At 42.7% G+C, this 12,854-nt stretch overlaps 1 protein-coding gene across 11 annotated transcripts in view; it reads left to right on the top strand.

The window, feature by feature from the left end:
- EYA2 (EYA transcriptional coactivator and phosphatase 2) overlaps positions 1–12,854 on the top strand; it is an 86,725-nt gene that overhangs the window by 33,004 nt on the left and 40,867 nt on the right. For 6 of the 11 annotated variants that reach the window (XM_063404581.1, XM_063404582.1, XM_063404579.1 and 3 more), the window contains exons 2-5: positions 4,372–4,490; positions 8,124–8,172; positions 8,766–8,908; positions 12,021–12,134. In XM_063404581.1, coding sequence (XP_063260651.1) covers positions 4,382–4,490; positions 8,124–8,172; positions 8,766–8,908; positions 12,021–12,134 — 415 coding nt within the window. In that variant the 5' untranslated portion in view covers positions 4,372–4,381. Of the gene's footprint in view, positions 1–4,371; positions 4,491–6,310; positions 6,356–8,123; positions 8,173–8,765; positions 8,909–12,020; positions 12,135–12,854 lie in introns of all 11 variants that reach the window. The other 5 variants (XM_063404576.1, XM_063404574.1, XM_063404573.1 and 2 more) reach the window with 1 other exon arrangement.

Raw genomic sequence — 12,854 nt, 5'->3', positions numbered from 1 at the left:
GGAGGATGGAGAGGGAGGTGCCGTGGTCCTGAGCTGCCTTTGGTGTTAATAACAAGTGGGAGCAGCCTGAGAGGGGATTTAAATTCTGCCTGAGCAGCAGAGCTCCAGGCTTTGGAAGGAGATGTGTCCCTGATGTGTTGCTGGTGCCTTCTGGCTTGTCAGCAGTGCTGGGCAGAGCTGTGGTGAGGTTCCATCTGCCCTCAGTCCTGTTCCACCCTTTCAAAATACGATCCGTGGAGTTCTCATCACCTTGCAGACTCAGTCTGCACACCAGGTCCCTCCATGGCACTGACACCCATTTGTGAGTACTTTGCTGGAGAAAGATGGGATCACTCAGGAGTTCAATCTTCAGCACACATTTGACTGTCTTGACTTGGGGTCTGGAATCACTGCCTTCAGAACATCCCTGTAAAAGAATATGGGATTTGCCAGTTGCCCCAACACCTCAGTGAAAAATCTGAAACCTTAAATTGTTTAATCTGGCATTCCTAGATTCATAATGACTGAAGAAAATACATCTTTTCTATTTTTCCTTCCTAAATGTTAGAAAAAATATTCATCTTTGTTTTTGGCAGAGATTTTGTGGGCTAACTTTCAGGGCAAAATACTGGGGTTTGAGAAGGGGATTCTAATGGAAAAGCTGAGCAACAAATTCACACAAGGTTCTTCTTAATTACAGAAGCCAAAAGCTCTTCCAGATGTCTTTCAGATGCTGGATGCTGCCATCACTGGTTTTAATAAAAGCTCATATTCAGCAAACTTTATTACTGATTTACTGTACACTGCTTAAGCCAGAAAACGTTTTTTCTCTAAAAAGAAAACAAAGACCTGATATTTTCATCAGTTGCACTCCAGCATGTCATTTAGTGTGTTAAATACCAGCCCTGGTTCCATTATTTGACTATTTTCTGTAGCTTGCCATCGTTAAAACTGGAATTTCAGAAACTCTTTGTCAAGAGGTCCATAGGCAAGAAATGCACATGAATAAATCAGTAAATGGTGCGTGCAAAACAGGCAAAGCCTCTAACAGCACTCATACGTGACATGCACAACCAGACAGGCAGTTCTCTGAAAAGTTACCTGTTTGTACATGCAACTAATACATACCCTGAACTAAAATGAGAGCTGGAAAAAACACAGGAAAATGTTATAGAATAAATACAGGAAAATGTGATGTGGCTTTGTGAATACAAAAGTGAACAGAACAAAACCAGTAGAAAAATCATCAGGCAGAGAGTAGCTAATGAAATCTCTGAACAGTGATGTAATTAAAGGGCATTAATCACTATAAAAGATCATTTCCCTTTAAACATCTGCTCCTGTTCACTTGGCAACAGCCTGGGCAGTGTCATGAGTGATGGGGGTTTGGATTATGCTGAAGGGCATGTGTTATCTGAGAAACAAGGTGGAACAGCCCCAGCTTGACAGGATCTGGGGCAGCAGTGCTTTCCCTCAGTTCAGGGATAGCACTAACGAAGTAAGGGGAAAAGAAATTAGAGGGTGCTTAGGGTGGAAAGGAAAAGCTTGTATAAAATGGAACTCCACCTTCTCAGCCATGCAGACAAAATTTAACTGGCTGCCAGTGGATTTGAATAAACTAATTCCTCTGGGGAAAAAAGCCCCTGCCCACCCTGCTTGTCTTTCAGAGAGCCTTAGGAGCCAGAGCTTGTTCTGCCCCAGTTGAGAAGCACCACAAAATTCTTCCTGAGCCCTTTCTCAGTGGCAGCCTGGCTGTGCCAGCAGGGGAGTGGGGTGAGGCATTTCTGGGGAAGAAGCTCTGGCACAAGCTCAGAGGCAGAGGAAGGGTTGTGAGCATCCCTCACTGCCCTGCAGTCTGTGCTTGGTACCAGGTGGAGCAGAACTCCTGCAGTGCTGAGTGAAGCCTCCCATGAGCTGTGCTCTGAGCTGTGAGGAGCCTTGGATTGTTGTTTCAGTTCTGTCATTGGGCTGTGTCCCTTGGGTAGGTTTTTTTACACCTGGGGACTATTTTTTGTATCCTTGCACACATCTGTGTTTCCACGCCGTTGGTGGTATGGGCACAATTGGTGGCCCTGTGCATCTGCATTTCCAGTGTGTCTGTGTTCAGGGCAGGGAGGGGAGCCCCTTGTGCTCCTCTTACAGGGACACATCTGAAGGTGGAACCCTTTGAGATCCACTAGCAACAAAGATGCAGCTGCAGAGCGAGGCTGATTTTTATGCTGCTCTTGTTTCCTTTGCAAACCTGCAGCAGGTAGCACGTGGGGACAGAGGGATGGCACAAGTGTTGGATCCAGAAAACTGCATTTCTATCACACTGGTCATTCATAAAGTCTCCTTCATGGCACATCTTGGGGAAGCCTTTACCAGCCTCTGGAATTGAGGCTGTGTTGGTGATGAGATACCCACGTGGATTTCCAAGGGAGGCAGACAGATCCCAGATCCCACCTGGAGGGAAGAGGACTGGGGTTGTGGACACTGTTCATGGTTATGCCTCTTCATGCCTATTTTTGTTCTGTGAATTCACAGAGGATTCATGTGTTTTCTGTCTGGGCAGCTCTTAGGTGAGAAAGTGAAAATGAATTTAGCTCTGGTCTTTGCTGTTTAGTTACAGGTGAAATGATCTGGTTTGTGCTTGTTCTTAGCAATACCTGCCCTCCCTCACAGGGACTCGCAGGCTTTATAAAAGGGATTGGGGAGGTTCAGATAAAAAGTATGTGCCTTTGTGTTTCTCAGAGCTGGTAAAGCCATACAGGGATATTTAAACAGAATATCAAACCTCTTGGTTTCTCCCAGGAGCACATAGATTGGTATTGCAGAAGCCTGAAGACTTCAGCTTTATGTGCTGCTTTCTTTAACTTTGGGATGTTTTAGGTGTGCTGTGGGTTGTTTCCAGCCAGGTGCTGCCATGCCACCTGCTGCCAGCATAGTCCAGCTCAGAGATGTGCCAGCCTGGGAGCAGGGATGTGCCAGCCTGGGAGCAGGGATGTGCCAGCCTGGGAGCAGGGATGTGCCAGCTGCCTTGGCAGGAGCATTCAGTGATGAGGGAAGGGCAGCCGGAGCAAGCTGCAGCCAGGATCCACTCACCACAAAATTCCCTCTTCCTCATCTGTTCTTGCTCAGGCCCTGCTTTGTCCAAGAGCACAGTTATGCTTTCCCCTAATAGCCCTAATTCCACCCAGTGACTTGCAGGGAACTGAAGTTGTGCTCTGTGTGGCCATGGAAGACAAAGAATGGCAGAGAACCTTTGAGTTCTCTGTTCATCATCTGTTCTGGGCTTGAACCAAAAACTGCAAGTTTGGTCTTGGAAAATTCAAATAGGTTTCCTTTGTATTGTGTGTATTTAAAAAGAAATAAAGAGAATTAATTGAGAAATTTAGCTCCAGGTTTTCCTTGCCTAGTGGGTTCTTCTAGATGCAGGCATTGATTGCACAGGGAACAAGGGGAGGACATTATGGGAGTAAAGGTGTCAAGGAAACCTGCCTTGCATAAAAGGAGTTGTGCAGGTATCAGATGTAACACCCCATTGTCTTCACCCAAACTTGCAAACAGAGGTGTGTAAATCTGTGCACTTAATGACATGTTTTGTACCATCCAAAACATCCAGCACTTGCAAGGGAAGCAGGCAGCTGGAAAGGTCTGGAGCTGCAGGCAGGCACATGAATTGAAAATTCATGGTGTGTACATGAATAGACCTGTTGATTTTATGCATAAGGTCTGAAATAATGATTTAGTCCTCTTTTCTGGACTGTTTATGTAGTGCAGAGGTTGTGAGCTTTCATGGTGGGGTAGGTCATGTGCACACATGAGAAATTATGGGTTTTCTTCAGAGATGCGAGTCCTTGATGTCACTAATTTGAAATTTTTGGTTGCATCAGATAAGGTTGCTCATGTGAAAGGGACAGTCCTTGTATCACTGCCACCTAATGGCCTGGACATTGCAGATGGGTGCCTGGTTTGGGTGTCCCCTGGAAAACTGATCCTGTCACCAGTACTAACTTCATTACCTCGTTAGGCTCGATAATGATCTTAACTGCCCTCAGCTTCATTTTCAGCCTGTTACAGTCTGTTCTGCAGCCTCACTGGACAATGGTGTGTGTACTCTTGATTTGATGGCATATGAGAGATCAAGAATTTAGTTTTTGTATGGGAAAATCCAGAAAGAAAGGGAAATCATTAATCAGATGGGTGTAATCTCCAAGGAAGGAAGTACTGCATTTTAATTCAGCATTTCCCTTTGATGAAAACTTTAGTGAACGTTATTATGTGGAATTTATATGAAGCCTGGGTTTAGGTAATCAGCTTTAATATTTATACTCTTAGGGAAAAAATTGAATCATTAGTAAGCATGCATAATTAATGAATAAATTGTATTTTTCCTTTGTTTTCCTTCAGGTATAAGGAAATGCTAGATCTAGTGATATCACCCAGTCTGACTGTAAATAGAGAGTGCCCTGACAGACTGAAGCTTAACCTTTCTCACATTTATGCCACGGCTCCAGATGACATAGAAGGTAGGCTGCTCTTCTGTTTGCTGCTTTACCATAACATAAATGAATATACGTAACCAAGGGGAGCTGGCCACTGCAAGGCCTCTGCTTCTGGCAATGAGTTCTACAGTGTAGTGAGCAACTGAGATTTTTGAGTTGGTTTTTTTTGGTAGACTCACTAGTTGTGGTTGAATCCTTTAGTTCCACAGTGGCTTGAATGCAATTGGAATAGAAATAATTCATATGTAAATATATATCTGTGTATAGTTGGTGCCTGTGTATGTGTAGATTTTTGTTCCAGTGGAAGAGCTGCAGGTGTAAACCATATTTTGTGTAGCCCTGGTAGTTTTTGCTGGAGCCCCAGTGGTGGTGTGAACATGAGCCCTGGGCTTTGCTGACTGTGCTGCTGCTCAGGTGGGGGCTGTGGGAGCTCCCAGGCCCAGAAATGTCTTGAGCAGCCTGAAAATCTCTTGCCAGAGCAGCTCTGTGCCCCCTTTGCATCGCTCTGAGACCACTGCTGCCATCCCCACATGGATAGCTCTGCTGGGCTCTGCTCTGGAGTTTCACATTTGGCAGGTATCAGGGACAAATTCTTTCAGTGGTTGAAGCTCTGATGGAAATTTATCTGCTCTCCTCCTTCTCCCCCCCTGCCCCATCATACTGTTCAAGTGAAGGAAACAGAAGAATGTTAAATCTGCTAAAAAAATTATTGGCAAGTGATGCAGCTGAACTAGTTCTTGCTAGTACAATCCCAGCTATTGTTTGCTGCGGTCAGGATCTGTCAGCCTTCCTGTTAGAGGGGAGTTAGGAAAAGGCCCTGGCTATTATGTTTTAGTAGTATGTTTAACCCTTCATTTCTAGGCTCTTAGGAGCCCAGGAGATTTATTTTATTTTATTTGTGTGTTTGCTCAGGCATTAGGAATTGTGTGGTTAAGTCACGCCCATGGTGACTGCCTATTTACAAGAGCAGTAGAAGGAATAACAGCCTAAAGGAAACATCCTCTTAAATGTTCCTGTTTGCAGAAAAGATTAGGGCTAGAAATGATTTTTAGGTACATCATTTTCTAAACATCTTGGTGCAGGAACTGTTTTTTGTTATGCGATATAAATAAGAGCCAGCACAGGAGCTGTTCTGTTGGACACCAGTTTGCCAGTGACAGCTCACGTTGATTTGTTTCTTATAGAAATATTATGGTGTTTTTTCTACAGGATGATCCCCTGTGCTACCAAGATTGTGCTCTTTCCCTTGAAAATACTTCTGGTTAATTTGAAAACCAGAAAAATACTTGTGTGTTTGACAATTTTCAGACTGACAGAGCCCTTAATGTAATAAATGCACACAAATTTATGCTCTGTATTACACATAAAGTATTAAATTTAGCAAGTCTAGTCACAGTACTCATTTAGATGTCCATGTAGCTGTCTGGCCTGTTGTTTTCATGGGTGCTAGTCATGAGATGTGCAGTTATTCAGTATAATTTTCAAGTGCACATTTTGCCTCTAGGATCAACTTTGCCTTTTCTTGTCAGTGACAGTAGCATATTGCATATTCACACACAGTAAATTCCTGCTTGGCATTCTTGGCAAACTTATTTGCTCTGTACCAAAAAAAAAAAAAAAATTTTGAAGCTGTGGTGTTTTTCAAAGAGAAAAGAATTGAGGCTTGTGCTCGAACTGTTCTGCTGGGGGTTTTTTAATGAAAAGCCATTAAGAATTAAAGAAATTAGTTGTAAAATGTCTATTTCTTCAATGCTGTTCTATTTGGTAATGAGGGACAGACAGAAATGGTGTAGTTCTTGTTTTCACAGTCTGAAAATCTAATTTTCTAAACTGTTGTCTTTCAGGTAAGTCAAAGCAAATTTTTCATGGTGAGTTTGAAGGTGACTCAGGTAAGCTCAGTTTTGGATTTAAACTCAGGCTTTTCTTCTGTGGATGTGTGAGTGAATAGATACATGTCTATCACATTATTCTTTGTCAATAATATGTGCATTTGTATAACACTGTCCTTTGTCAGTATTTTAAACTAAACCTCTCTGTGTGTTGCTTGGGGAAAAGGTTACTGTACCACATTTTATAGGTACAGAAAGCAAGGTAGGGTTGCAGGTGGGTTTTTCTTTTCTAAGGTGTTGAAAGGTTGCAGGGGTTTGAAGAAAGAATCTTTCTGGTTTTGTTTCTGTCAGTGATTAGGGTGATCCTGTTAGTGATTAAGCCTGTATAGGTTTCACCATTAATTACATAAACTAGCATTCTAAAAAAAGAATGATACCTAGTAATTAATACTTTTAGTAAGGACTCATGATGATTCAATTTTTATTGAAATTTAATCTAAAAAGTTACCAGATGAAGTGGCAGTGTTTTTAAAAATAGTTTGGTGTAGTCTCTGTGTTAGAGAATAAAAAGATCAAGCCATGTAAAATGCTGTGAAAAGGGGTTGTGTGTGAAAGAACAGTTTCAAGAGAGATCTAAATCAGGGTGAACAAACATTTCAGAGGTGAGCATGTTGGATCTTTCTGGTTATTCTGTCCATGTTAACAGCACAAGTTACCCAAACCCATAGGATTATTTGCTTGTATTTAGACTTTATATGTACTTACATATTTCATTAAATGAAAAATGGTTTAAATGTTTCATTTGCCAGCTGACCAGTGTCTGAACAAAGGAAATTGTGCTGTTTTGGTCACTGAAGGTGGGTGGAGAACCATGTGCAGTGAGTCTGGTGTGTGCATTGATGCAGCCAGGAGAGACAGAGGCTGAACCAGTTGTGCCTCATCATTATTGATGATTGTGAGAGTGTTTTGGCAATTAAAGTACTGAATTAATGGCAGCTCCAGCTGCCAGGAACTAAGAAACAAAGTTTGGATGGCACTGTGAAGGCAACCTCTAAAATGTATATTGGTGGTATTTTTGTATGATGGTACATTGGTTTTCAGTATAACTTGCAGGTTTTAACTTAGCTTTGTTTTTTGAGTTTGTTTTTGGTTTTTTAATTTTTAATTAGGTAAATGTAAATTTATCTCTGAATAAAGCTGGTGGCACATTTTTCTTTGGTAATGTTACAGCATACAACTGTTTGGTCCATTAGAAGGCATCTTGCACTTATATATAACTTGTGTGATAGGTTTTCTACTGATTTAATTTTTTGATTGCTGGCAGTTTAATAAGGTATGCTATAGTTAACTCAAAAAATTCAAATTAGAGAGATTTATGATGTTGTATTTTTAATATTTACTATTATTTGATATTTTAATGGACATTAAAGAAAGTGAGTCATGGTCTAGGAGAGTACCAAAAAAAGCAAAAGATCAAAATGTGCAGTGAGTTTAAGTCCCTTCAGCAATCATAGTATTGGCTTTTATAGCCTTTAGCATATGAGTGATTGCTTCAAAGCCCAGCTTCATGACTGATACCACTCCCATGAGAAGAAGAAACTGGTAGTTCAATCAACTGGTATCACCCTCAATTAAAAACTAAATCTACATTTGTTGTTAATCAGAGAATATCTTATCTACCTCAGTTTGGGACTGTTAACTAAAAATTAAGAAGTCTTTTGATTTCCGTGCATTTTTCTCAAACCATCAGTGGTAAAAACAATTGTACCAGCTTGGCCATAGAGCAGAACACAGTGAGAATGTAAGACCCTTTAATTTTGTTTTGCAGGCAGCAGCAAAGCAGCACCGCAGTGTCCCCTCCATCTGTACACCACAAAGTGAGTGCCCGTGCCAAGGGCTGTGATTTAAAATCCGTGTTTTGCTGAACAGGCATTTTGTGCAGACTTCTCTCACCTTAGAAAACACCTGCCCTAAGCCCATCCACCTGCTCCCCCGCACGCCCCTGGCACAGTGAGGTAGCTGGTTCTTAATCTTCTTGGACACGGAGTGAAATAAGGTTTGAGGTACTGTGAACTGTGGTTTTGTACCCCTGGGTATCCAAACCTTATCAGTTTGGATATTATTGTGTTTATGAGTGACCACAGAGGGGATGTGTCAAAATGTTTGAGGTTTCCCATCGCACTCACTTGTTCGGCAAACTCAAAATGAAACATGAAGAATCAGTGTTGATTTTAGTTTTTTAACTTGCATATATTTTGCAGTCGTTAAGTTGCCATGCATTAAGGTGGCTTAATCTGATAGTTCATAAAACAAACTTCTGCTTCAGTCCAGTCACTTCCAAGTTCCCAAAACATTCAGCACGCTGTGTTGAATGTTACTTTAGCAAGATGCCTAAGTGTGTTCTGCTTGTGCTCTAGAAGATCATGTGCAGTAACCATTGCCCTAAACTCTTTTTCCTTGCTCTGCACAGACACTACCCGCCCATCGTGGCAGTGCCGTCCTTCCCCAGCATGGCAGCCTATGGCCAGGCTCAGTACAGCACGGGCATCCAGCAGGCTGCTGCCTACACTGCCTATCCTCCCCCGGGGCAGCCCTACGGGATCCCCTCCTACAGTGAGTACTCCTGGGGGCTGGGGGGCATCCTCCTGCTGCTGGCAGAGTGCATGGGAGGTCTTTAGGCCTTGGAGTGGAGTGTCATTTATGTCTCAGCAATGTTGTCTTCATACGGTTAGAGGAAAGTCTGAGTTTAAAAATGTTAGATTTACTTTGAACTGTATCAGCTTTGAGCCTACCAGCTCTGCATATCATGCGTTATGTTTTTGGAAGCTAGGTAAGCTTGGAGCTAGTCCGTAGTAGTCTATGAGAAATTCAGTTCAGTAGCAAGTGCCACTTAGGAGTTGTAGTTTGTGAGTGCTCCCATGATTCACTGTCAAGACAAAGTACAGTAAATATGATATTTATGAAAACTACACTTTGCTGGCCTTGATTCTTCCTGAAGTTTCAATAACACTTTGAGCTACACTGAGAAAATTTTTGTGTATATTATTACAGAAGAACCAAAATGCAGAGCAGGCATGGGTGAGATGTTACAGAGTACCTTGGTTTTGAAGGACAGTTTTAGATGGGGTTACTGGCTGTGTGTGGAGCCCACATTTCTAACCCCAGTCAGCTTTGTTCCCTGCTTTTCTGCACAGCCTTGCCAACAGCTGTGGGGGGACAGTGCTGGGCAGGAGCAGCTGGGGGATTCGCACAGGGAGCAAATTAAACCAGCACTCCTGACAGAGGAATGCCTGGTAAACCAAGCCTGAAGTGTCCTCAAGCTCTGCATGGGAATACCGAGCTCTTCAGGAAGCTGAAAGTTCTTTTCCACTCCTAAAGACCAAAGAGATGTTGCTCTTGTTTAGGTCCAGCTTTAACAGAAAGCTTTGGGCTTCTTACTTGTGGCTGCCCCCATGAGGGCTGTGTCTTGCACTATTAAAATGGCTGCATAGTTTTGTTTCCACTCCTGTTTTCTCTTGTGCTCTTAAACACCTTTATTTACTTGGCAAATACAGTATCTCTTCCCAACCAGTTTTTATACAGACAAAACTTTTACTGAAGGGAAATTTGGTGCAGCACTCTGGAAGGCTGGGGCAGTGGCCTTGGCAGAGCCAAAGCTCTACCAGGATGATGAGAGGAATGTTTTGAGCCCCTTTCCTGGAGCTATTTGTGTGTTTGCATCAGCTGGCTGACTTCCAAGGCAAACTCTGAACAGTTGTCCTGTTAGAGCAGGTGAAAGCAGAGCCATTTGCTACTGCCTGGAGGCTTTGGGGCATGCATGTGTCAGGCCCATATGCTGCTTATAAATCCTGTGGGTGACCTCTTAGCATCCTTGAGCAGTGGTTTCCCTCCCCCAGCCCCTACACCCTCTCTAAGATACTCAGCACAGCCTATGAAAAACTCCACCTGGCTGACAACCAAGAACAATGAAGCAGTATTGTTTTTAGGCACAAAAAATAAAACTCGGCCAGTTTCTAGACAAAACAGAACATTATGTGGAAATTAATTTGGTGCTAAGTTATTTTGCTGTCTGACAACAGTTTTCAGGCTTCCAAAGAGGCCCATTTGGTGAAGATTAATTGTGACTGGGGTGGGTAGGTTGAGTGCTGGGCTGGGGAGTGCTGATGGAATAGAAAAGCACGGATGCTGGGAAGAGGGGCTTCTCTGCACACACTTCTCTTCCCAGCAGTGATAAAACCACACACTTGCAGCAGCACTTGTCCTCTCACTGCCCAAATAAACTTCCTGCCTCTCATAGTCGTGTTATGAGCTTCTGCTCAAACTGCATCGCAGTTCTTCTCACCTAAAGTTATAATAAGTGATTTTTATTAGAGAAGACATTATCTGGAAGAACTTACTCCAAACCTGAGCAAGCACAGACTTGCTGCTTGTAGTTAAGCTAGAAAGGAGCATGTCTGGGGAGAGGCACCTGAATTCAACTTGTCTACAAGCTTGCCTACAAGTGCTAAAAGATGCCAACAGCATGGAAAGTGTGTAAATCCAAGACCCAAACATCAGCAAGGTCTCTGTTTAATCCCAGCACCCAGGGAGTATCTGATGGCCATCTTTTGTTGTGCAAATAGGATGCAAAGGAGGGAAGGATCACGCCCAAAGGGTTCATAATATGTTGCACCTTTGAGCTGTTTATTTTAATAATACAGCTGTACAATCTCAGCAGCATCTCAGAATAAAATATCACCTCCTTTCATTACCAGCAAGGGTTTCATCTTGCAATGTTTAATTCAGCTATTGCCGTTACCCCTGTAAATTGTCAGTTTAATTGCCTGGTTTTAGAAATGAAAAGATTTTTGTGGCTTCAGGGCTTACCTGTTGTTCCTGAACTCTATGTTATATCCAACTGAGTAGATGATAACCCTCCTCTAGGACTTGCCAATAGATGTTTTGGAACCAAAGCTGAAAATACAATGCGAGTAAAAAATAACTCTTTTGAGAACAGAAATCTTGAGGTTATTTTGCTGAAGGTCCTGTTCCATTGTTAATCATTGGGTGCATCTGATAACTCTTCAGGAAGTTTATGTGTCAGTGAGTTTCTTCAATTCTATAACAAAACTATATGTTCAGAAATTGGTTTTGAAAACAGTATTATTCATGGTTGTTTACCCATCTCAGCAGAAGTGCATTTGGGTGTAGCTGACTCAAATAAATTTGTGATGAATTTGTTTGGCTGTTAGGAGACCTGTTTGAGGAATGCAAATAATTAAACACATATATATTTGTATTTTTATATATATGTGTGTGTGTAAAAATGTGGAAAGTCTATTAGTTTAAAATCCAGCTGAAAAGTTGTCAATTGCTACATTGGTTTTTTAATGTCTATTGATGATTGATAGAGAGATGGGACGACTGATTCGGTGATCAGAATTCAATTTTACTCAGATTTTCCAAAAGCTTATATACCATTTCAGGAAGATTAGTAATTTCCCACTACAATAATCAGGTTAAAGATCATACAAACAATTTTACAACAACTTTTGCTTGCAGAAGTTTGATTGAATCTCTTCCCGTGAGCAGGTTCAATCCCATCTTCTGTAACCTTCAAAGCTCCATTTGTTCCTGCCTGTGGCATCTTGGTTGTCAATCAGTTATCAGGTATGCTAATTAGGTCTGTTTTACTCCCACAAACACCTTTCTGTGTTGCTCTGGGCTCCCCCCGTGCACCCCACAGGCATTAAGACAGAGGACAGCCTGAGCCACTCGCCGGGACAGAGCGGATTTCTGAGCTACGGCTCCGGCTTCGGCGCGCCGGCGGGACAGGCTCCCTACACCTACCAGATGCACGGTGAGTGCCTGCCAGGGCCTGCCAGGGCCTGCCAGGGCCTGCCAGGGTGAGATCTGGGCACTCACAGCCCCACAGCTCCCTGCTGCACCAGCTCTCCTCCTGCAGCTGCTGTGGGGAGCTTGTGGGTGCGGGCAGTCAGCACTGGGGAGGAGGTAAGTCTCTGCTTGATCTGTTCTGCTCATCAAGGCATTGATTTCTGGCTGAGGGAGTGGATTTAACAGTGTTGTTCACCTGTGATCAATGTAAGCTTTGTCTTTCTGCAGAAACTGTGTTTTCTTTTTCTTAATTAGTTCTGTGACTGCATACCTGGGATTGTTGTGTTGGTGGGAATTCCTGCATTCTGATGGAAGCAAAACAAGTGTGGTTTTACACTTCATGCAAACAGTCCTGTCAGTATTATGCTTCTTGCTGCCTTAGGCTGACCTGAACTAACTGCTCTGTGCTTAAACTGCTGCATATTCTCCCTACTATTATTTTTTCAACAGCTGATACTTTGATACTAAGAGAAATGAGGGTGACTCATCTTGAGGAGAGAAAAATGCACCCAAGTATAAAGCTCTGCTCTTTGTCCAGCCCTCTGCAATTTTCCAAGGGTTGGAAAACCAAACAGGAATTGCATGGCTTTCCTAAACTCTTGTGGAAGCTGTGGAAGGGGAGAGAAGTCAAGTCTATCCATCTGCTTTTTGATATTGTTGAGGGTTTTATGCAGAAGGCCCTTTT

The sequence above is a fragment of the Prinia subflava genome, chromosome 8, assembly GCF_021018805.1.
Source record: "Prinia subflava isolate CZ2003 ecotype Zambia chromosome 8, Cam_Psub_1.2, whole genome shotgun sequence".
Taxonomy (NCBI): Eukaryota; Metazoa; Chordata; class Aves; order Passeriformes; family Cisticolidae; genus Prinia; species Prinia subflava.
Note: the sequence above shows the minus strand (reverse complement) of the source record. Positions and strands in the feature narration are given on the sequence as shown.